This window comes from Sipha flava, unplaced genomic scaffold (assembly GCF_003268045.1).
Source record: "Sipha flava isolate LNK unplaced genomic scaffold, YSA_version1 326_pilon_pilon, whole genome shotgun sequence".
NCBI lineage: Eukaryota > Metazoa > Arthropoda > Insecta > Hemiptera > Aphididae > Sipha > Sipha flava.
The window spans coordinates 36,439-63,026 of NW_020273012.1; the positions used below are offsets into that span (position 1 = coordinate 36,439).

Consider the following 26,588-nt stretch of genomic DNA (forward strand, 5'->3'; position numbering starts at 1 on the left):
TCCACGGACTCGGCGGCAAAACAGAAGATCTTCTCCCATGAAACGTATACAATTTGTTTATCTTTTTTTCTATCACTTATCAGACGAACCGATAACTGCTATCGATCGTTTGGTTTTTTTTTTTTAGTGATACCTATTTCATTCAAAGTTCAAATCATCGGACGCGGTAGACCGCATTGTACCAGTGTTGCTGATCACTCTCGACCAGCTCATCGTTTAGCAAGGCTGTTCGCGGTTTCCAAGATGGAAAATATGTTCAGTACGTCCGGAGAGAAAGAGACTGACGAAGTGAGTTTGAACAAATTTAGTTTGCGGTAGTTTTTATGTAATAATAATTTTTCATCAGACGTTTACGAGTTGTTCGATGGCAAGAGATTGGAATATCTCTTTCGGTTACGGTTTCTAAAGCGGTGGGAAGGAGGGGTTGATGGGGAAAGAAAATTTTTATTAATATTTTTTTACGTACGGATGAAAAAAAAACCGTTTTCAATCAAGTAACCGAAATTATCGAAATGTTTCTCAACACGGTACGTGCTACTCGCAATTTTCCATTTATGGTTAACCATCCGTTACAGACTTGTGAACAACGGATGTATTCGGTACCTCGATTAAACCATCCGAAATCGAAATAATATCTCGGCGCGTACCTAGATGTTCTAAGGGTCTACCGGGTCGTAGATACGACAACAAGTTTGCCGTTGGTAAATCTATTTTACCGTATCGTAAAATGATTTTTAACGTAATTTTTATCTATTTCATAAATATTTGTACCAAAACATATAAAAAAAATTTTTATCTAAAAATGATTTATGTCGGTGATGTAGAATAGAGTAATATATTACACTGTCAACACGTATTTCCAATTATTATACTGAATATCAATATATTTTTTATTCTGCCTGCATACTTTACCTAAACGTTAAAACAAAAAATAATCCCCTACTGGTTGTACTTAAAAGTAGTGTAATTCATATTCCGTATTCAGTTCTTGGAGTATTTCACTACATTTTAAACAACGTTTACTTATTTGGTTTTCATCGATTACAGTTTGTAGGAAATACAATTATCTGCGAGGTATAGTGTTATAGGACGTTTACCTTGTAAAATAGTTGGCAGTTACATAACGTTTTACAATATACGAGACTTCTCCAAACAATAAACACGGAGATAGTTGTAAATATAATATTTTGACGCATTGTTCCAATACGAATTGGGTAATGGATAATATTTAAATATTGAATTTTATGTGTTTTGTTTTTCTTTTGTTTTGTTTTTGTTTTTCTAGAAATCGACTTTTCGCTTTGGAATATTTTGTATCTACTTGTTTATTGAATAATACGATAGAAGTTAATGAATTCACTGCGTTTTATTGATTAAATACATAATGCGGATGTCTTATTGGCGACTAGCCAACTTAACACAAAAGGTTAAAAACAAATGTTCATGTGTATAAGAATTGCAAAATATTGGTCATTAGCGATATAATTTAGACCAAATATCGATGTATTGAAAAAAAAATGTAATCAAACTAAATACTCAAAAAAAAAGTGTTGGATATTGTTACTTCGATAATACAAAATCACAACTAAATTTTCTAATTCAAACATTTTAAATCGTTTCTATATAATATAATTATACATGTATCACAATACATTATATTTAAATTATAAAAGTAAAAACCAAATGTATAAGAAAAGTGTTTACATAATTATTAAGATCAGTATTCAGTATACACCAATATAATTTCAACAGTTCCACGCATTGTCAATACATATTTACAAAATATTTGTAGTTTATCTTCTATTGAATTGTGAAAAAGTAGTTTACTTAATCGTTATTCTAAAAGTATCTTTCTTCATTTAAACTGAGTGAGATTTGATTTTGAAAACAACCTTTTTAATGGAACAGACGTAGCCATAATTAATAAATACTTTCTTAATAATAAGTGTAAATCTAGTTACAGCTAGGTAGTAAAATTAAATCTAGTTCATGTCATATCTACCCAAAAATCTTATTTAATCTTGATTGATTTTTTTAAAAAATTTTACTAGTTTTTGTGGTGTTCCCATAAGTCGTAATCATCTGGATGCTCCTCATGGACACTAGAGTCAGATAAACATAATTTTTGCATGGAAGTTGTTTGTTTTTTAGTTCTAAAATCTCTTTTTGGCAAGTTACTAAATCTTTAAAATTTACGTTTTTAAATCTAGCGTCTAAAAGTGTAGTAATATAAAAACATATTGTAATATTCTATTTTTGTCGAATATTGATTACAAGTTACAATACTGTAGACTGATCGTCATTCCCTATAATAGCTGCTGTACCAGTATCAAAATATAAATTAATAGAATAACTGAAAATCAGATACTCCAATTTCCAATTTATTGCACTAATATGTCGAAGGCATCAATATATCGATGACTAAATATTTTGTAATTTTACAAATATGCAAACATAATTGAGGCGTTGACATGGAAAAGGTACTAAGTCATAAAAATCAAATTTTACAGGGGAAGGAAAAAACTGTTTTTAGTATTTTTTGAACCTTCTTTTCTAATTTCATTTCTAATTGAACTGTGATAAATCATATTAGATGATAGTTAATAACAATGTTCATATCAAAGAAAACAATATTATACATTGATAAACACGTGAGATGATTTAGTACCTTTTCCAAGCCAAACCACAATGACTCACGACTAGCGTCATCTTGTATTCAACGTAATTCCTAATATATAAAGAAATTTGAGTTAGTTACCATGCCATTGACATATTTATTTAATCCATTTTCAACGAAAAAACCAAAAATTGATTTTTTTCAACTTAGTACCTTTTCCATGTCAACGCCTCAATCGTTGTTAAGTAATCACAACAAGAGTATTCAAATAATAATTATACTTTTTAAATAAAACTATTTTTGATTATAAAACACTTGTGTAAACAAGATTTTGAATTACATGAGTACATTTATTAATTGTATATTTAATCATATATTAATTACATTTATGTATAAATATCGAAGTTGAAACGTATAATACAATATATTATAAACCAGAGCATATTTTAACATACAAAGTACGTGGCACTAGTGCCTCCCAGTGATAATTGAATTCTATCCAGTAGTGGGTGATCGTGCCACTAATCTACACATTCTCATAACGACCGTAGTGACAGGAGTTGATTTTCCCTGTATGTTCCTCTGTAGAAAAACACCACTTCTTTGAACTACGATGGTAGACAATTTTATTAAAGTGCAACCTAGTGAAAATTACTTAAAATATGTTTTGGTATAAACACATAATTATATACGTTTTATACCTATCCTATACAAATTAAATCCCTTATTAACAAAAATACATTTATAATTTAAAATAACAATAAAAAAAATAAAGTGTTAATTATATATAGACAATTGTGGTGCTAATAATATATTATTAATAATTATCATTGTCTTATCGCAGACATATCCATGGTAAATTAATTGTACTTGTGATATTTATAATTTTTATATTATTAGATTATACCTAGAAAATAAAAGTATTTCATAGTTAATGTTAATATTTTAGTTATTATAAGAAATAGAAGAATTCTTTTATTTCATATGTATGCAAATATTCGATATTATTAACTTGGCAACATTTAAATTTTATTTTATAATATGAATATAATTATATATTATATTCTGTGTTTGTAGCAATATTTTGTTATTTTCTATTTAGATAGAATTTCCTTTTTTCGACCAGATACCTATCTGATTGAAAAAAGGAAATTGAAAATTAAAAGATTTTTTTATAATTTATATAATATATAATTTTTACTACTTACCTAATATCTGAAATAGGAAATATTTTTAATTTTGCTTGACTGAATGTCAAAAACTGAAGATATTATGTAAAATTTTTAATCATTTAATACGATTTATATGTTCTATACATAGTGTATTATACGTTTTATACGCATATATTCCTAACCCTGATAAATATTAAATTATATGAACGTTTCATTATTTACACGTTCAGATAAGTATGTTTAGTTTTATAAATTATATTAATTATACTAAACCAAATGAGTGGAAGAAATTAAAATAAGGAATTTATAATAAATTATAATATATAAGTTCATGTGCAAACTCGTATATAATAAAATACGTTAAAAAGAGCTTACTATGAATAATTAATTATAATAAAAGACGTACAGGTATAGTACTGTTTTTTGGGTAATTTAACTGCTTTACCGCGGCTTAAAAATAGCCGTTCGGTTCCAAAATATATAACGTCTTTACGTGGTTATTTATCGTAGAATAAAATGAATAAACTAGGTATTTGTTTATTGACAAATCGTGATAACAACAGAAGGTATATCATAATAAAATAATATATTTAATTGTGTTAACGTATATATTTTTAATTTAGTTTTTTTTTTAATTGGTAGAAAAAATAGTTTTATAGATAATTTTTTTGAAATTAATTAAATTAATTAAACCGAGATATACCATATATTATGTAATATGTAATCGATTTGTGGGAATAGGAACGAACTTTTCGATTATAATCATTGTATTAATATGCATTAATTAAGAATATATACTATTATTTTTCTTAATGGAAAAATTAATTTGTGTGATTAACATAAATTTAAAAAAAATTTATTTGATTATTTTATTTATTTATAAAATTTTAAGCTTGTAAATAGAGGGGTCTAGCTTAAACCTCATGGTTACATCTCATGCTTATTGAATACACATTGGTATATATGTAGAGGTAGATATAGGTTTTTGTAATTATTAATTAGTATTCCAATTATATTCTTCGAGATTTATGTTCTTTAAAGTTCATCACTATTATTAATAATTATTGTGAAACCTAAATTATGTATCAGATATAATTTATTATCCAAAACCTATATGATATGTGTAATAAATCTTAATTCATAACGTTATATAACACTAAACAAATTTATTAATTATTGTGATCTAAGTTCATATTTTAATCATCTCCCTTGTTATATAGTTAATGTTATTAGTTTATTATATAAGTATTTGGAAGAAATTATTATTTCAATATTCATGTTTTCAAACCGTGTTTTATATTATAAAAATCTGATGATATACTGATGGGTTCTTCGTGTAATTCCTTTGTTGTGTTTGTTTTATTTATTTTTATAAAAAAATACTACATGAAGATCGATAAAATATACTATATTTTATGATTGTTGGATATTAATAATTATTAGTTACCCTAGGTCTCGGATGTTTATGTGCTTAAAATTACTATATTATGTTTGTATTTATACACTAAAAAATTACCAATTATACAGTTAAAATATACATTTTATGCTTTAAAAATGATAAAAATGTGAATAAATAAATTTTTTTTTACTTATAAGTTTCAAAAATTTCAAAAATTAATAAAAAAGAAGTATTAAAACAATAAATTACACATTAAAAAATATTTTATTTAATTTTTATATTAGATACAATGTATTTTTTTTAAATGTTATCAAATTTATAACTACATTATTTCCTAAAAGTATTTAATTGTAGCGTGAAAATTTTTTTATATATCATCAAATGTTATTAGTGAATACTTGAAAAATGCGAGATAAAAGTGTAAAATTAATTTCATACTAACTTATAATTGTTTATAAAAAATTTCGAAAATATATTGAAGTATATATTAATATTTTTAAAATTCCAAAATATGCATTTAAAATAAAAACAATATATGCAAAAATATAAAAAATTAAAAATATTATTATTTCATTCACTTTAACTTCAAGCAACCAACTAGATAAAAAGAAAAATATGCAAATTTTTAAACATAACTTATAAGCTCTAATAATTAATATTCAAATATAAAATATAAAGCTTAAATTATCTAAACATTTTTATAAAAAAGTTTAACTGAAATATTGAAATTCAATACATATTCGATATTCATAAAAATCAAAGTAAAAATTATCGATTTAGTACTGTTTTAAAATCGAAAACTTTTTAAAATTAACAATATTAAAATTAATAAGATTTCCATCGCTGTATCAAAAGTCTTTAGTTAGGTACCTTTAATTTTAAACAAATGTTTCGAATAGACTTATAACTACTCGTTCAGAAATAAAAGCTTTCAATGGATCAAATTTAACATCATTTTGTAGTTTGTTTTCAGTTTTTTTCCATATTAGAAAAACTCTTTAGTAAATTAAAAAATGATTTCAATGCAAAAAACCAATTGTGTTCAATTTTCAATTCAAAAAGTTACTCTATAAAACAGATTTAATAAAAAAAAAAAAATTATTCGTTTTTTTTTAATTAAGTTTATTAATTGGTTACGTATTTGTGCGTGTACATATAATTGTATATATTTTTTCTACAGCAATGATTTAGTTTTGGTAATACATTTTAAAAAAATGTTTGATATAGAATATTACTTAAATATAAATTTGCTGAGGATTTGGTTCAAATTATAAGTTATGCTAATATTTGACGCTCGACTTCATTTTGATTTTATTGGTGATATTTTGCTATTATAATGTGCTAGATAATGCCACAAGTTTGATGGAAAAAATGATTCTGCACAATTATCATATTATAAGTGAATATATTTTTCTTACATTCATCTAGAAACCATTATACCTATAATCTATATTCTATTATATTCATAGGCGTGCACAGACCTATATTTCAGGGGATGCCCACAATATTTTCGGGCCTTATATTAACGTATAGGTATATTTAATAAATTATAATGTATAAATAATTAAATAAACATAACTTTAATTTTTAGTGCCAATGAATACATTTTCTTTGAGCATCATATATTTTCTTTGATTATTTATGATTTGTACTGTTGCAGTCAATCGTAGCTGTTATATTATTATAATACATTTTTACACGAAAATTTAGTTATGTTTTTACTGTCAATTTTTGATACAGTTCCATAATTTGTTCTCGACTTTATTTGTGATAAACGTTAAATCAAGCTATGTTCAACAAACGGTTTTAGATTATAATGCAATAAATTAAATGGTTTACCGAACATTTTACTAGAATAACGTTAAAATTATTTATGTTTTTTGAAATATTCGCCAAAAAAAACGTAAAAGTTCTTGAATGATAGACCTAATAAACGTTGTTAAATTATTCGTTCTTGTAAATTTAATTAAAAGAACATTTTTAGACATTACGCTCTTGAACAATTAATCAAAAGAATTTATTGAAATAATACGTTCTTTTACATTTAATTAGAAGAACGTTTTGAAATAATACGTTCTTGAACATTTAATCAGAAGAACGTTATAGAGTCATAATATAACATATTATGTTCTCGAATGCTTTAAAGTTATACGTTCTTGAATAACGTTTCTATTTCTCGAACGTTCTGAAAACGAACACAATTTTGAAGATGACCAAGTCCACATAGACGAAGAAAACTGTAACAATATTTCTGAATGTTCTGATGAAGATAATAATATAATAAATGAACAAGAAAATGAAAATATTTAAGAAAAATTGCCTTTAATCTTCAACGAATTGGGTGCAGCAGTCAATACATCGGAGGCATTGAGGAGTATGCGATGTGCTACTCATAATTTACAACTTTCAATTCTAAATGTATTTAAAATAGAAAGTATAAAATCAACTATAAACAAATCACGGATATTGGTGAAGATGTTGAGATTACCAAAAAACTCGGAAGCTCTCAAGAATATGGATTTAAAACGGCCTGTAATCGATTATGTAACTCGATTTAACTCTATTTCTTAGTGTAACTTTATTTATTTATTATTATTATTAATTTTTTTTTTTTTTATTCGAGCTTTTAGTAGATAATTATTAATTAATGTATTATATTATTATATTGTTACCTACTCATAATAACTTATTACCTATATTATCATCATAATATTATATCATCTTATACTGTCAAAAATAAATTATCGGCTATTGGATTTATTTTGGCTGAAGCTTCTTTAGTTCTTTTAAAGTCACATTGTGCTATTGGGGTTTATTTTTAATCCTTATCTTAGTTATTCGTAAATATAGGACTAGATGTAATTCAAGTTTTATATTTTGATATTAAAGTACTAATTATTCATAAATAGTTTTAAATTCAAAACAGCCAAAAGATAATATTGATTCATAACGTTATTTTCAAAGTTCGAAGAACGGTTTAGTTTGTGTTATTCTATGTGTTAAAAGTTTGAAAAACGTATTAGCTTATTACGTTTGTTGTGTAATTGTTCAAAGAACTTAATAGGTTGTGATGCTCCTTATGTCAATTTTTTATAAAATTTTTAAGATTATAACGTTTTTCGTGAACTTAATAGTTATATTAAACTTAATAGTTTATATTTTTATTTCATATGAAGGACCAATAAACTAAATTAAATAATTTGTTTCTTTCAATTATATTTTGGTTTATGAACAACAATAATGTTCTTTAACCGTTTTTTTACGTTCCGTTCGGAAACCCTGTTTAGAATACTATAATATTACAATCAGTATAATAAATATTATCACCAATAAATAATTACAAAAGTGATAATATTAGTATTATTGATATTTGCAACGAGTTCAATATAATAAGAACAATTTACCTAAACAAAAAAGAAAACAAATAATTTTGGAGGGCTAATATTCGCATCGAGAAAACCAAGCCTCACCAACCCTCCCCTAGGTAATATGTGCTTTATTTATTTTATATATTAGGTATAAGAAGCATTGAAATATAAGTGTTCTAGGATTTATAATTTTCGCCATAAAGATAATTGTAAATGAAAAACGTGTTTAAAAATAAATATATTTGTACATTTAATTAATGAGTCATTAGTTTTTATAAAATTTACAATTACAATATCAAATTGATAAAAAAAATGTACACAAAAAATAAAAATAATATCTTTTGATGTTACATTTTTTTTTCTGCTTATATATTATACAATTTATTTTATTTATTCAGAACTATAGAATACATTTTAATGATATTGTTTATTAATATAATTGAAGCTGTTATTATTAATAAAAAAACCAAGAAATAATTAAATTCTAATATTTTATATCAAAAATTATTTTTTCAGAAACTTTTGCAGCCTTTTACTTATATCATGCAAGTGCCTGGCAAACAAATTAGGGCTAAACTTGCCCATGCATTTAATTATTGGCTGAAAATACCATCCGACAAATTGGCTGTTATTGGAGACATAGTTCAAATGTTACATAATTCTAGTCTCTTGTAAGTATAAATTGTGCAATTTATGAAATTTATTTAAATTATTAATATTTAATTTTTTATTAAAAAAAAAAAAATTAAATTTTTTTATGATTCTATTTTCTTTTATACAATATTTCAGTTTCATTAGTTTAATCCTTAAGAATAACATTGATTACGTATTATTTTATGTAGTAACATTTATTCTTAATTATGTTTTATCATTATTGATGTTACACAAAAAATTTTAGTATTAAAAGGTCTTTATTCCTGTATCTTAGTTGATTACATTTTCTGCATTTTGGGTTGTATTCTTTTCGGTCTACTCGTTTTTCAGGGTATTGTAGGCTATGGTTGCATATCTTAATGATAGTTATCTATTTTAATAAATTTTAATACATATTATTAAATATAATTTATTTTAATATTATACTACTAGTAGATAGGTTTTCTGATTTTACTAGTATATAATAAAAATTGTGTAAAACTTTTTTTATCACTACACAATTAATGTTAAAATATTTAAACAAGAAATTAATCATGCCATTTGAAACAGATGTACCTATCTTATGTAACTATTAATTATGAAGCAAAATTACCGTAATAGGTTTTAAATAATACATTTTAATTAAGTAATTAAATACTATGTATAGATTAAATATTTATCTTTATATTTTACAACATTACCTATCAAATGTATTTATTGTACTTAGATTTCAGATAAAATAATATAATATAAATTATAATTAAAATAAAAATAAAAATAAAAATTTGATTTTAAATTGTAAACACATATTTATGTTATTTAAAATGTTCATTGATATTTTAAATGTTCATTAATAATTTTCATAAAGTGTAATCAATTCATAAAAGCTCTATATCAAACAATTTGATTATACATTAGTTGACTAAAGTTTTCATGTTATAGTTTCATGTTTTGTTTGTATCTAAAGAAATTTGGTTATGAATTTATTTTTATTGGCATCTCTTTATTATTTAGAGTTAATAGAAAATGAAATAGGTATTAGAATTATTCCATAATTATTATACAAATTATTGCACTATAGTTTTAATCTTCCATGAATTATATTTTAGAACTGATGATATCCAGGACAATTCAGTATTAAGACGAGGAATACCTGTTGCACATTCAATCTACGGTGTTGCTAGTACAATTAATGCTGCAAACTATATGTCGTTTGTTGCATTAGAACGAACTCTAAGCTTAGGACATCCAATGGTATACATCAATCTTTGTTTTATTTTTAAAAAATATAATTATAAGCATGAAATAATGAAATTAATTTATTAAATATACTTTAAGGCCACCACTGTATACACTGAACAAGTGTTAGAACTTCACCGTGGCCAGGGAATGGAAATTTATTGGCGTGATAATTATACTTGTCCCACTGAAGAAGAATACAAAAAAATGACCATCAGAAGTAATTAAAGTTATATATATACTTTATATAGCAATCGAATACAGTAATTTAATGTGCCTATTATTAGTAGGATATAGTCATTTAGGTATAATATATTTTTAACCTAATCAATTGAGAAAAATCAGACATGTAGATTTTAAAAACATTGTGATTTTCCATAAAGATTGTTATTTGAGGTTGATTTTCTTAGACTTTCAATATTATTCCTTTAAAATAAATTGTTAATCTTTAAATATCAAATATAATATTTCAATATTAGATTAATTATTATATAGATTTGTTTATGATAGCAATTTTATTATACATTTTCAAACCTTCCCAATTCTTAAATATAACATTAAATTACAAAAAAAAATTTAATATTGTATCCAAAAACGTGTGTATAATTTTTTATTTATTTAATTAATTGTATTTTAATTTTTAGAAACTGGAGGCTTATTTATGCTTGCTATTAGACTTATGCAATTGTTCAGTGATAACACCAATGATTTCAACAAACTTACTGGAATATTAGGATTGTATTTCCAGATTCGAGATGATTATTGTAACTTATGTTTGCAAGAGGTAAAAAAATGACTTTAGTTATAAAATGTTTCTATTATTTCCAGTTTATTTTTATTTTATATTGATTTCTTAATCTCATACATATTAAAAATATGTGTAATGCATTAGTCTATTTTGTATTTATCTAAACTTAAAATGTATTTTGATTATATTTAAAAAAAATAATGATAATTAATTGAATATTATTATATTGATCTGTGAAAGCCTTAACAAATTCATAATGATATTTTATTATTCAACATTTATGACATTAGTAAAGTAAAATATAGTTTATAATTGATTTTTTACATTATTACCAATTTTAACCAGTAAAATATTTGACTTAATCCATTTAACATTAAAATGTATTAGAAGTCTAAAGTTTAAAGTTCACATAAATAAAAACAATAAACTAAAAATATATTTTCTTAAATAAAAATGGTTTTTAATTTAGAAATGGATGGCATTGTGGCACAATTTATAAAAAGATAATTTTTATATTACTGATTTTTGGGATTATCTGAGCATACACCTCATTGTTTAAATAATTTTTACATTATTTATAGCTGTAATTTGTTTGATTTCAGTATTCTGAAAATAAGAGTTATTGTGAAGATTTAACAGAAGGAAAATTTAGTTTTCCTATCATACATGCAATTCATACTCATCCTGAAGATAAACAAGTGATTCGTATCCTTTTTTTCAATATAATAATTTGTTTGAACATTTTATTTCATAATAATAGCGGTTTTTTTAAATATATAAACATGATGTATAAAATTTATAAAAGTAGTATTATACTTAACTCCAATATTAATAGATATTCTTAGACAGCGTACAAGGAATGTTGACGTGAAAAAATACTGTGTAAAGTTGTTGGATAATTTTGGTTCATTTGAACATACAAGGAAAGTTTTGACCCAGTTGGATGCTGATGCTCGTTCAGAAGTGGAAAATCTCGGTGGTAATCCACTGATGATTAAGATATTAGATGGGCTTAGAACGTGGTCATATAATTTTGATGAAAATACTAACAACTAATTATATTTTTCAAATTTAATACTTAAATTCCCATAATTACTATGACCAACTGTTCTCAATTTGTTTAGAATAATTTTTTATAGTTGTATAGGTGGTAATTCATTATGTCATAGTGTTATAGAACTTAACTGAACTCATTGATCATTGTTTAGAATTTTCTAAATAATTTTTGGGTTTATTATTGTTTTTTTTGTCCTTTCAATTGCGTCAATTAAAAAAAATTGAGAAATCTTGCAGTCCTTTGATCATTATTCTTGTAAACCTTATTTTATCATTGCATGGCAATCAATAGCTGTAACATCAAATATAATATATGCCAATCCTAATTTAACCAATTTAAAATTTAAGTACTTAAATATAAAATATTGTCAATGTTTTTGTATTGAAACATTTTAGAATATTATAATAATTTAGTCTTCCAGTTTATTAAGAAAACGTGAACATTGTATTTTGTACTTTAATATTATTATGTAATATTTATCATTATTATTATTACTTTTTTCACTTTTTTAAACTTTCATAAATCCTCTTTTTTTATGTTTTGCTTAATCATATTTAAGGCTAAAATGCTAAAAGCTACTATTTTCTAATGACTGCTGATTAGTATCTAAGACTTATCAATTGTTTGTTAATTTATACTGTACTTATAAAAATATTCATGGAAAAAATAAATGTGTACACATTAGTGAGATATTAATTTATAAATAACATTATATTATGTGTTAATTATGTTTTATACGTAAAGAAATTAGTTACAGAACATTTATTGTGAATAAATTTCTTTTTACCAGAATATTAGCTTATTAATGTATTGTTTCTAATTCAGGAAAAATAAAATATTAAGGTGTTTTCCAACTAGATTTAACTTCAATACATTAAAAACCATATTGTTTTATGTTATCTGAAGTTTCTAACCCCTATGGGCAGGATTAAGTTATCTATTTATAAGGATAATAATCTTATAAATACTGTATAAAATTACCAATTCCATAGCCCATGATTATATACACTTTTTATTATAATACTATAAAGCTAAGAACAAAGATCATCTTTATACATTTATATGGGTTCGATTGTGTCAAAATATTACTTAATGATTTTATAAATTTTATCTTATCTAGAACTATAGGTATATTATAAATATGAAATAGATAAAATATTACAAATTAGTAAATCGAAAGAACTGTTGTTTCATTTTTTATTTAGATTTAATCCATGGTAAATACTTAAAATAGTTTTCAATTATACCTACATTTTATTTTATTTTAAAATGTATTTTATGATTTTTGATTTTCGTAGTTCTGTAATGTATCATCCACAAACAGTTAATTTTAAAATGGCTGAAAATGTTCAGCACAACCATTGATTTTAAAATGTTAAAATATTGTTTTCCTCGACCAATTTAAATTTAATCTGCCATTATTGGAAAATAATTTCCATCCATGCCACTGGTTTCTGTTATTGTTGAACCGCGTGCTACAATATTAGCGTATTGTCGCGGCCCGTTTTAGAAAAGTAAAAAAATATCAGAACTAGCCCAACACTGAAATAACACGCCACTGCGTAGCGAGTCTCACAATCGCCACTTCCACTTTGGTTCACGCATCGAGTGCCAACCCGGCAGGCGAACGAAAATCGCTCTGAATGACTGGTTTTGCTCAGAAATAGAAAACGGGTACGGGAATCACTGCGCGTGTATATTTTTAACCGTGTGCCTGTCACGACTTGCTCGCAGTGGCGATATTGTATTATTATACACGCGGGTAAAAAAAAACGTCCAATCTAGTGCACGCGCTTGTGTGTTCATGTGTATGTGGGCGGGTGTATGTATATAAATACAATACACGTATAACATAGTTATGTTATGATTGTGCGATGTTTACGTCGCAGAAAAATTAAACACGATATTATCATGCGAGGTAAACCCGTTCTTTTATAACGTATATATTATACCCAGTGGCGTATATAGACTTACTTATAGGGGGGAGGGGGCGAGAATCAAATTTTTTTTCATTAATTCAGGCTCAACATTTACAAGCAACATTTTTGGTAATATTTAAATCAGGTGAATCCTTAATATTTGCGGTTTTATTTATTTTTTAGTCTAATGCCGGATCCACTTAGAATCGACTTTTTTGTAGTTAATTTTTAACACCTATGTTTTGGAAGTTACGTTTGTGTTTTATTTGATTTTTCACTAAGTACTTATCGATCCGACAAAAGCCCAATTTAATATTCATAGCCACGCGTAATTTGATTTCTTTATATAATGATCCACATTAAAAAAAATTGAAATGTGTATCTCACATAATCAATTCCTTAAATACGGAGGGGGTGATCGCCCCTTCACCCCTCTAAAATACGCCCATGATTATACCTATGTATATATATATGTATTTGGGACGTACACTAGCTCAGTGTGCATTAAAATAGATAATTACTGCACCATTACATGATTAAGTTTGAAAAATAAAGAAAGTGCTTTTTTAGTTCTTATTTATATTAAGCAGATAATAATAATAAAAAAATATATAACATAAAATTATAATTAGAAATATAATGTCAATAAAACACATTTTTATTTTGTCCAGACTATTAATTGTAGTCGTTTAAGTGAGATTTTTGAAAAACTTAAAATTCCATAAGTTCTTTTTTGTTGATATGTGCTTTACCTGTTTCATCAACACGTTCCTCCGTTGATCCTAAGTACGATTCTAAACAATTCAATGTTGAAAATGTTGTCTCTGGTGTGGCTGAACAAATAACCTAACAATGGTTTGTCTGTTGGTAACATCAGTTCAGTTTTAATTATAGATATATATGGACTAAGGTCAGGCGCGTACACAAAAAAATATTTTAGGGTTGGTTTTAGGTTGTATATTTTCATATTAACATAATCTATAAACCACTTTTACTCTATAAAAATATATTTAATACATGATTACAATTTTAGGCACAATCATCTACATAAATATAATCGTGGTTTTCAGATGCTATCCTAAATCGTGGGTAAATATAAAAACAAATAATAATAAATACAGGGGGACTTTAGTCCATTTAGCTTCGCTCGAGTTTTGACTTAATGAGCCATTTCTTAAGATATTTTTCAAGGAAATAAAAAAATAAGAAAAGTTCACAAATTTATTGGTAGTACACATAAGCTTTTATAGCGTAATTATAACTATATAATTACTTCATGAGAATTTTGTAATATCATAGTAAAACAATTGCGTGATACAGCTGACCTTGATTTTTCAATGTAAGTATCCATTTCTTATCTCCTTGCCATCAAAAGACTTCATTTGAAAGGCAGGATTGGACTTCTGTAAATTATCGAGAAAAACTTTAGAATGATTATGAGTGCCATTAATTAAACTTTTTAATGGTTCTAGCGGGTCAGCGATTCCGTCCAACAGAAATTTTCCTCCACCACAGCAAAAACCGGGTACTTCAAGAAGCCATTTTTTCGCTTGGCAATACTGACAAATCGTACTCGTATCGCCAATTGAAACATGGGAATCATTTGTATAGTTGATCGAAGCGTCGAAACTGCTTGATTGCGGACAGTTCTTTACGCCGCCAAGGTGTGCGTGGTAAATTAATAATTGTTTCGTTTTCTCTATGACATCACAAACTTTTCGCGTTGAGCGGCTAATATTTTCCTTTGGATATTTTATCATTTTGTTTTTGATTAATATAAACAAAAATAATAATTTAAATATATGTGTCATAGGTGACCTGTGTTTTCAAATGAATGCGATCTCACGTGCGAGCGATAACGGGTCATGTTTGCAAAGTTAATATGTTAGATATAGAAAAAATAAAAAGCTAAAACGAAAAATTTTCTACAAAAGAAAAAAAAAGCCTGTGTTGTAAACGGTCGCGTAGTTTCTAAGATGAACCGCGGTTTCAACGCGTTTCAAAGAAAGTAGTTTCACGTTTATATAGTTAGATATACAGATACCACCTGAAATACCAGAAAATGTACTTTGTACTTGTAACTGTAGCATTGTACTTGCAACATCAAATAGTCCTATCTACTGACTATAACCGCAGTAACTCAGTTTATTCTGTGCCATTACAACAGTTATGTAAGATATCATAATATACGTACAATGAATTTCAATGTTGCTACTGATTTAGGTTTTTGATATATTATATAACGTATAAATATAGTAATACAAGTGCAGTAGGTACGGTCAACACTATAGTATTATCAATAATTATTGATTTTTTAGTGTGAAGGTCGGAAAAAGACGTGTCACTAGTTAAATTAATTGAACACCTGTGCAATGGTATTGCAATAGAATAGACAAGATTTAATCCAATTGAAAAATAATTAATATTGTAAGTTTCAACCGCTTCATTCTTTATTAAAATCAAAATGTTTGACTAAAATACACATAATATGCATAAGCGCCTACAGTGACCTATTTGTGGCTCCAGTATTCTAATTTGGGTTCATTGACAAAAATAAAGGGGTTTAGAACTAGGAGCGTATTTAGATTTACTTCTAGGAGGGCGACTCAAAATTTTTTTTTTAATTCAGGCTTAAAATATACAAGTCAAATGTTGGAAATATTTAAATCGGGTAAATCTTTAATATTTGTGGTTTTTTTTTTTTTAATCTAATGTTGGATCCACTTAGAATCGACTTTTGTGTAGTTCTTTTTTAACACCTGTTTGTGTTTTGAAAGTTAGACTTGTGTTTTATTTGATTTTTCACTAAGTATGGACCCAATAAAAAGCCCATTTCAGTAATCTCAGTCACACGTAATTTGATTTCGTTATAAAATTATCCACATTAAAAAAATTTGTGATTTGTATCTCACATACTCGTATAATAGATTCCTTAAATACGGATTAAGGGGGGGGGGAAGATTGCTCCCTTCGTCGTCCCTAAAATACGCTTCTGTTTAGAACTTCAAATGACTGCCAAGTCGTTCAAAATTAAATTAAAGTTAGTTATAAGAAATATTATATATTGACTTTTTTTTATCAATTTAATAGAAAAGGAGAGGGTTAAGTACCTCAACAAATTCGGGCTATTTGTGCCTATGTTTGGTGTGGCAGATACTAAACTAGGGTGGTCAGATAAAATTGAAAGAAATCCGGGACAATAAATTCTAACTTGACCTAATCGTCCTATTTAATCATAATTACTTAATATTTTTATCTTAATTTTTTTTACTTGTGGGTTTCATTATGAAATATTAAACGTTAAATATTAAAATTATAGAAATAGAAAATATATTTTTATTTTCAACAAAAACTTATTTTAAAATTTTAAATACAGTTTACATATTTTTGTACTTCATAGTGACAGTGACAGGTAAAATTGTTAAAGCTATCATTGTGTATTTTCGTGTGTTGTGGACGTTCTTCGGAAACGAGTGATTTTTATAATTTCGTCGTAAAATTCCATGCAACTTAAACCATGTGTTTTTATAACCAAATAACTTTCTGCAGTTACCACATTTGATTACGAATGTCGGTCCAAGTGAAAGTCATCAATGAAAACACACGTTCTATTGATACATTCGAATCCGGAAAAAATAATAATAATAATTTAAAAAATAAATTGAATTCCGGGACATTATTATATTTTGATAGCTAAACCCGGTAACAACGCTCTGTCCCGTAAAAAATTTTCGGGACACCGGTACATGAGTTCCTAAAACGGTAACGTCCCGGATTTCCGGGACGAATGGGTAGTTAGTTTAGTTTAGTAACTAAACTTTCTCAAATGCGCACTGAAAATGACCCATCCGATCTCTCTTCTTATCAGTCCCTTATGGTAAACTTCGAACAATTCCCTTCAGAACGACCTCAATGTTGATAATATAAATCTACTTATGAGAAAAAAAAAACTTGATAAAACTTCTATCGAAAACAATCCATTCCCCTTAAGCCCTGTAACTTCTGGTCTTTCTGCAGCAAATCTTCCAGACGCGTCGATTAAATCGATTAAAAAAAGAATACATTTAAAAAAACTCCTGTCAAAAGGATTCCATCACTTGACGGCCTTCTCCCTCCGGTGCTATTTATCACGTTACGTGTAACTGTCATTGTATTATGTTTTCTTACTGCGCTCGTAGGTGGTAATAAATCTAAAAATATCTTACGTACAAAGAAGTTACTGGTGTTTCGGGCGTTTTAGACTTTTCGAACAGCCGCTCGCACATATCATTCGGTATCCTACGAAGAGAACGTGTCAGGCTTTCAAAAATATTCATCCCTCCGAATCCCGCGTGACACGAGAGACGGTTTACGCCACAGTTGACCTTCCACACGAATCGTGCTTTCGTCGGGCAGACTACAACGATGCTCTGCTGACATCCTGTTAAACCTTTTTCCGAACATCACACGCCCGGCTCGGTTAGCAGCGGTAAAGCCCAACAATTGATTTCGGAACGCTAAGTGCCGCCACAGCCAAAAATCGCTATTTCGTTCGACCTCCGATACGGATAATGCGTACCCGCACACAAACATGCGTAACGGTTGCGCCACGCGGACGCGCGTACGTGTACACACACGTGCATAACACTCGAGGGCGGAAGACGGGGATTCATCCCCGGGCGTAAAATTTTAGAGGGTGTAATTTTTGTAATCGTCAACAATCAATGTGATATTTTTAACTTTTACTTACTGTTATTGGGTTAAAATCCGATTTGTACGATTATTAGAAAACAATTCTCGAGAAGAGTATTTGATTATTGGTCTATGATAGGGCGTAATTTTAACATTTTCCCCGTCCGTAAAAATTTCTAATTCCACCTCCGATAACGCTCACTCATTTCACAAGTGTACATGTGTATGTATGGAAATATATACACGCGAAATACGCGCACAGATTTAATAGTTCGGTTCGGTACGGGTCGGCGGCGTGGAGATGGGGCGACGGTCCATAAATATTCATTTAGAACTACACGCGTACAACGCTTAACTGCTGCATTGTTACTGCGCACACCTCGTGTACGTTTCGCGTGTATTCAATTCGGTTTTTACACCCTCGCGCGATTCACCCCCTCGTCGGCCAAAGTCCACAGGGACCACGCGCGCACAGATATAATACACGTAATGTCATCGTCCTGTGCCGTGTTTTATATTTATACGTTGTTGTACTTTTAACCGTGCAACTGTACAACAGGTACACAAATTACAATCGTACGAATAATTTTTAATCACTTTCAGGCCGAACACGGGGGACGGGGGAAATTACTAGACCGTTTTTTCGATTTTATTGTTATTTATTTTTCGTCTGTTTATTTCTACGCGCCCTACCCACGAGCGCCTTTTTTCGATTTGTTTACACGACCAATAATCGTTTGCGCCTCCCCGACGAAAGCCGATCATCAAAAGCGTTTTCATTACGCGCACATAGATGTAAGAACGAAAACGATGAGTCGTATTGGAACTCTACGACAAGACGTATGGGGATTCATTTTCAAAACGTTTCACGTTCGAACGTTTTATGCTACTGAAATCGTAATGCCCGAACCGAAAAACTAGACGCGAATTTTGAAACAAACTCTTGCCGACGTAAATGTTGATCATCTGGTAAGGTATTCCCGTAAACCGTACACTGTATTGCAATTGATGGGGTATTAATAACAGTAGTTATTTATAGTTGCGTCTCTATTTTAAAAACTATATGAAAAACAGAAAACACATTTTAATATGTTATATCGAACAAAATTATTGTCACGAAACTCTAACGCAATAATTTCTGTGTATTTCTGTGTGTCAGCCATCTGAAGAGCTAAACATAAATTTGAACGATACTGCACACATAAACATATTTAACAGACAATGCGGATATTGGTGTATTGATATTCTAGTACGTAGTTCAAAGTGCAAACGCTTTTTTCGATAAATTTTTATATCAAAATAAATAAAAATACTTGTTTGTTTGTCGTACACAGTGTTCAAAAGTTTGTTAGCAGCGGGAAAAAGTTTCCAAACTTTTCGAACACATTGTATTCATGTTATGACATAAGTTATAGTCGACTATTAAACAAGAATAAAAGCCGGTTTGTACAATATACTTTGTATTTACAACTCCAACAAAAATTGTAAATAAATAAACCGTAATATAATTAAATCGTCTGTTTTTCCTCGAACGATTCCATTCACGATTTTGTTGGATATTTTTATAACCTTACGATGCGCTTACGTTTAAACTCGATCAACAATAGTTATTAATATAAAATTCGTATTCGCGTTCAATTTTATAATGCGATTGTCGGATGAAGGTCCGACATATTTCCGCGGACTATCCAATCCTCAACGTCCATGATTTTATTTCGCTTAAGTTTCCTTACTGCGTGTCTTACTGGTGGCTTGGAGAATACGAACTCAAAGTCGTAGCTGTAACTGCAGCACTCACGCAGATTTGTCCTTGTGGTATCGTGTGTTCGCATCGTAATGTTTTCGATTTAATTAGATTTTTCGAACACGCCACGAGAGCGAGAGAGAGAGAGAGGGAGCGTTCAAACACTCCGCGCCCATAACTACTATCCCGTCGCCGGCCCTGTTCACGATGTCCACGATCACACAGACATTAAAATGTCCCGGAATTGTGCGGCTACGGGGTGAATAATATTTTGACGCGTGTTCCAATTCGTAATGCCAATATTTTATCACGTGCGCCGAGTCGAGCGGCCGAGCGTAGGTATGAGCATCGTCACGGTATTCGAAAGAGGAGGCGTTGGTCCCCCACCCCGTCATCCCCGTAAAATTTCGTTTTCGCTTAGTGATCGTCGCATCTGTATTCGAGAAAACGGGTCAATCTGAGTGGGACGGGACAACTCCCGAGGTCCGTCGTGTACAAGGGACACAGTGTAAAGATGACCGTGGGCCGCGTATTATTTTTAGACGTGTGTCATATTCTATAAACGTATCGGTATAACACATATCGTTTGGATCTATTTCCGAGAGAGAAAAAAAAAACACTCCAGTCGCCACTGCACGCGCGAGTACGTATAAAAGGATCGCGACCCAGAGCAGTTTTCAATTTTCAGCCACAACCCGCAAACGACGCACAGTCTTTCCGCGTCCGTTAACTTTTCCGCCATTCTCGTTTTGTTTGCGTAGCGTGTATTCCCGTGGTAAAACATGTCTCTCGAACGTGCGGTTCGCGCCAAAGTAAGTCACCGTTTTCCGCCATCGGTTTTTATTTTTTGTATTTCGTTGCCACTGTACAGTTGTTGTTATCGTTATTATTATTACTCGAAATCGTTGTTCGTAATTTATTTCTCTGACGTTGTAATCCTCGTGTTTTCCAAAATAACGACATTTTTAAACGATTTTTTTTTCTTTAATAAGTTTTCGAAAAAGAACATCTGTAAATCCGTTGAATCAAGTAATCAACGCGATACGATAGTAACATAGGATTTCTATGTTGAGTGATTCACAAAGTTCTAACGGAAATCAGACATTTTACTATTGAATAAAATATAACACTGCTCGTAAGCGAAACGGTCAAAAATTAGTTCGTAAATTCATAAGACAAAACATCTGCGATGCACATATATGTGACATAAAATCCGTAGAAGTTTAGGAATGATTTTAAAATAAAAACTATCATCTTTATCGAAATAAAAGTCGCGATAACACAGTGCAATAGTAACATTTGTAAAAACCGTACATAATTAATTCATTATAATGTCGTGTAACGTACATTTATGTTCAATTTTTATTTAATCGTGGCATAGCTTGCTTCCAAACGAGACCCTCAACAAGAGAAAGAAGCCCAAGAATGGATGGAATCTATTCTAGGCAGGAAATTCCCAAAGAACTATCCAATGGAGGAATACCTCAAGGACGGTCAAGTATTATGTGAACTCATGAACAAAATCAGCCCTGGAAGTATACCCAAATACAACACTACCGGCGGACAATTCAAAATGATGGAAAACATTAACTTGTAAGTTATCGCTCTTGGTTCGAAGTTCCGATTCGATATCGTTGTTGCGTTCCTAGACCCTTTTATAAGAGGGTGGAGGGTGAGAATTTCATTCATGTTCTCGTATTTATATATTTTCTTAGCGTGATAATAAATAATAAAACAAAAATCTGAAAAAAAGGCCACGGCGGGAGGGGGCGATTGCTCCGTTCGTTTTCCTCCTCCCGTAAACGTTCCTATTGTACGTTATACGCACGCGCGTACACACATCGTATATAGCTGCGTTACAATTAACGGAATATCGTACACGTACAGACCATATGCACTGGCGGAGAAGAGAACGCGGATGGGATTACACGGAAACTTTCGCAACGTTATTTAACACAAAAACTACGTAGCGCCTTGAAAACGACGGTGACCATCAATAACGATTAAACGGCACTTTTCGCTGTAAATCCCGGTCGTACCGACGCAATTAAGAGAATGTGCGTGTCCGAGGAACGGTTGGGTCGTTAAACGCGGAGTTGCGGGAGGTCAGACATTTGTTTTCCGTTTTCTTTTTTGACCGTACCGATCACGCAAAAACGGGTCAAGCACGTGAACAGACGGATTGGTCAACACTAATACAACGTAGCACAGGACTACGATACACGACAATATTAACAATAATAATTATAATTACTTATCATTGATATTTTTATGGTTTTCGTTTTTCGATTGCTTCGATTTTCGACTTAGCCGATGATCGGGGAAAAAATGTTTGTGGCTCAGTACATCGAAATGTACACGTACATGAAAAAATATAATAACGCATAATCGCGAAAATATCGGCGTGAGCGTTGATTTTGCTGGGCATCTTTAACGCCCTTTAGATTCGTACCCATGGTCACCGCGGGGACCGTCTTAAATCGCAACGTTTCTATTTTCCGTGGCTCATGAAATGCAACGAAACATACGCTGCAGATCATCACGGGTTCGCGTCGTAACAACCGAAATGATTATTTTGTTACGTTTTCTTCTATTTTTTTTTTCTGCTCTCGTCACCTGCTGCGGTAACTTTTCACGCCTCTTAAAGCACGTGCGCGTTCGGCGTAAGCGTATAGTTTTGGAAGAATCATTTGCGCGCGCGTCGTGTCTCGTGACGCTAAGTAAATTTTCACGTTCCAAGTGTTCTCGCGGGCCGTGGCGGCGCACAATAACTTTAGCGCCGCGATGGCATGTACATAAACTTTTAAGCGCGCCCGAGAAACGTTACGCGAAAGTTTTTCCGCTCGTAAATCATAATAAGACGTTCGTGTACAGCGCATTATACACCTACACGGAGACCCGACGGCGTGGCGAATAAAGAGCGAGAGAGAGAGAGAAAGAGAGGGAGCACAAGTTTTTCGCGATGTATAGGTACAGGCGAAGGAAAGTTTGGCGTACACGGACTAGCGGAAGCGCGAACGCCCGTGCGTATAACGCTATACCGTTGCGCGATCAGTCATATCGATCGTCGTGTCGGCGACGTATGATCGCTGTGTAATGGACGCAGATGAACTGTGTCGCGAGGGCTGCGAAAACGCAAGGCGAGCGTCCGTTTTACGCGAATTTTGAGCATTTTGAAATTTGAGCAAATTTTATTCATTTGATTTCTACACACCGTCATAATCATACGTGTACGATTCCGATTTCGTGATCCTCTCTTTTGAACCGGATCTGGGTAAAAGGTTATAAGATTATAAGCCATACGGATACATAGAAAAACAAAAACAAGTCAATATTTTCACACTTAAACTGGTCACTTTTTTAATATTATTGTCGGCCAGCTAGCTAAATTTCATCAATTTCGGAATATTCCCCGGGAGTCATATACGAATCATATTTAAAGTAATTGTACGTACAACATAATTATAATGGCAGGGCGAACGTTAAAGAAATAACTATTACGGTGGCTTATTGTTGTGGACTAGCGACTCGTGTAAGTCGTAACATTAAGGCTTGTGAGTACGGTGACTCGGTCGGTTACCGAAATGGAATAAGTCGCCGTGGTTGTACCGTTTTGATTACGGGATGATAGAAACATGCAGTTTTTCGGCGCGCAATTGTGTACGGGAACAAGACGGCCCCGAGGCGATGCGCCTTTCGAAACGCATCGCTGCACATCGTGCCAAATAATATTATGTATATTCGTAGTGTATATTTATATACTTTTTTAATATACGCGTTCCTGCACGGTCTTACAGATTCCAGAAGGCCATTAAAGCGTACGGAGTAGCGGACTTGGACGTTTTCCAGACCGTCGACTTGTACGAGTGCAAAGACTTCGCGCAAGTGATCACAACGTTGTTCTCTCTGGGCCGTGAAGTGAGAACGATCAAATAATAATATAATATTAATCCTTGCTGACTAACATCCTGTTATAATATCCCATTGCTAACGTGTTCCGTTGTTGTACGCAGACTTACAGACACCCGGAATGGAACGGTCCTTATCTGGGACCGAAACCGTCCGAGGAGGCTAAGCGTGATTTCTCCGAGGAAACGTTGAAGGCCGGTCAGACCATTATCGGACTCCAGGCCGGACAGAACAAGGGCGCTTCGCAGGCAGGCCAAAACATTGGCGCCAGCAGGAAGATCATCATCGGCAAATAATCCCGTGAAACGTATATACCTTTATCATTATATTATATCGTAATAAATAATACGTGTCCCGTGACGTCAAAGTCCCGTGTCGTCGTTGTGTATAGACGGTTTTAAAATGCGAGAGAATGTTGTCTTATTGTAATATTCGTTATTATTGTTTCCACCCGACTATATTATTATTATAATTAAATCCAGCTGGTTTTTTTATTTTAATTCGTTAAAATTTTTTCCACCTATGTATGTATGTAATAGTATTATAAATATTTATTTAAATCAAAAAAAAATATATATATAAACAAAATAAAACACTTGAACACAAAATGCAAGTGTTTTTCTTACGAATTTAGGTAATAATAGTGCGATTTTGTATAATATACGTATATACTTACCATACAGCAAACAATATGCTGTATAAGTACAATACTTAATAATAAGTATAATACTTATTCGATAAAAAGCGTAACACGTTTACATAAACAGTTTCTCTTTTCCACCAAATTATATTTTAACTGATAATCTATTTCCACAGAATCAATTTCTATATCACTTGAAAGCACATGAATTGTTTTTTATAAATATGAAAAATATTTACGGATATATCTACGGACTGAAATACTCGTAGAGTTGTATAATATCCAGTTAATGGATTGTCTTTGATTTATCTCATTTAATTGACATAAAAGTACATATAAGTATATAAGAAAACTTGTTTTTTAGTAATATGTTTAGTTTATGATTTTTAAATCGTATACAGATATATTATACTATATATATATATATATGATAATGCTTCACCTTTTCGATACAAGTGGGAAGTTATTAAATGATTGCTATCGTATTTCATTTTAATGTTAAAACAAGTGAACGGAATTAAATTCATCACAGAGTTCAATAAAGACCATATCAATACCTAACAGATATAATATTTTGCTAAACATGTTTAAGTAGTGAGTTTTGTAATAGAAATTGTTTTGGTGTAAATGGGTATCAGTTAAAATATCATATGGTGGAAACGTGTCTCATCCTCGATAAATGCATATTATTTGTGCGACTGTTGTCGTCCGTGGTTAACGGTTGCATGCGTACGGTAACATGACGCGGTGACAGGTGAGTTTGAAAAAAAAATGTCCACTTAAATTTAGAAATGTGAGAAGTAATGCGATGAAATGTTGACGACAGGGCTCAGATGACTACTATATTGGCATTCAAATAGTACTCGTCAAGTCTCAAATACGATTTTAATACGACTGTTAATCGTAGGCGAATATAATATCGCTCGTCATCGGTACTATATGTTTTATATCAAACTGATTCGATACCGCGGTTGTTAATAATGGCCAAGCCTCAAACGCAGTTTCGGATGAAATATTATTTTCTAAAATATTACGTATTCCAGAAATTCGAAATAACTTAACTCCACACAACGTTCGGTAAAGTATAGTAAGTAAAATTAATATAAACTCGACTATATTTTTGTTTCCCAATTATTTTATCTCTGGTATGTCTGTTCAAACAATATATAATTGTATATAATTATGACATTTTAATATTAAAATTAATTAGTTTTGTTAACCTTGCTCGTCAGTAATTAACCCATATATTTTTACAACTTACACAAAAAGTCTAACCTTTTTGAAGTATAATTTAGTGGGTACCCTACTATCAGTGGCGTACGCAGAGGGAGTATCAGGAAGATATACCCCTGCCCCCCTCATAAATAGTTTAAAATATTTTTTCAAATTATAAATTATTCTACCGATGACCTTAAACATTTTTTTTTTAAATTGTTATATTCCTTCCATTTGTGGGCATATTAGTTCAACAG

The 26,588-nt window shown here is 30.0% G+C and overlaps 2 protein-coding genes across 2 annotated transcripts; both read left to right on the forward strand.

Moving 5' to 3' along the window:
* The first annotated feature begins 22 nt into the window (after nt 1–22).
* Nucleotides 23–12,684, forward strand: LOC112686871 (geranylgeranyl pyrophosphate synthase). The gene is made up of 8 exons (XM_025559327.1): nt 23–44; nt 128–288; nt 9,073–9,227; nt 10,299–10,443; nt 10,528–10,648; nt 11,073–11,212; nt 11,779–11,881; nt 12,012–12,684. The coding sequence occupies exons 1-8, from the start codon at nt 38–40 to the stop codon at nt 12,230–12,232; spliced, it is 1,053 nt and encodes a 350-aa protein (XP_025415112.1). The 5' UTR covers nt 23–37; the 3' UTR covers nt 12,233–12,684.
* Nucleotides 12,685–21,236: 8,552 nt separating this feature from the next.
* Nucleotides 21,237–24,976, forward strand: LOC112686866 (muscle-specific protein 20). Its single transcript, XM_025559322.1, has 4 exons — nt 21,237–21,379; nt 21,949–22,160; nt 24,365–24,485; nt 24,581–24,976. Exons 1-4 carry the CDS (start codon nt 21,350–21,352, stop codon nt 24,770–24,772), a joined length of 555 nt encoding a protein of 184 aa, XP_025415107.1. The 5' UTR covers nt 21,237–21,349; the 3' UTR covers nt 24,773–24,976.
* Nucleotides 24,977–26,588: the final 1,612 nt, after the last annotated feature.

Excerpts from the sequence above, each read along its gene's own strand:
- LOC112686866 (XM_025559322.1), top strand. The coding sequence starts at position 21,350 with ATGTCTCTCGAACGTGCGGTTCGCGCCAAA. Across the intron at positions 21,380-21,948 it reads AACGTGCGGTTCGCGCCAAA|CTTGCTTCCAAACGAGACCC; the intron begins GTAAGTCACCGT and ends ATCGTGGCATAG. Across the intron at positions 24,486-24,580 it reads TGTTCTCTCTGGGCCGTGAA|ACTTACAGACACCCGGAATG; the intron begins GTGAGAACGATC and ends TGTTGTACGCAG.
- LOC112686871 (XM_025559327.1), top strand. Across the intron at positions 10,649-11,072 it reads CAAAAAAATGACCATCAGAA|AAACTGGAGGCTTATTTATG; the intron begins GTAATTAAAGTT and ends TTTAATTTTTAG. Across the intron at positions 11,882-12,011 it reads TGAAGATAAACAAGTGATTC|ATATTCTTAGACAGCGTACA; the intron begins GTATCCTTTTTT and ends CAATATTAATAG.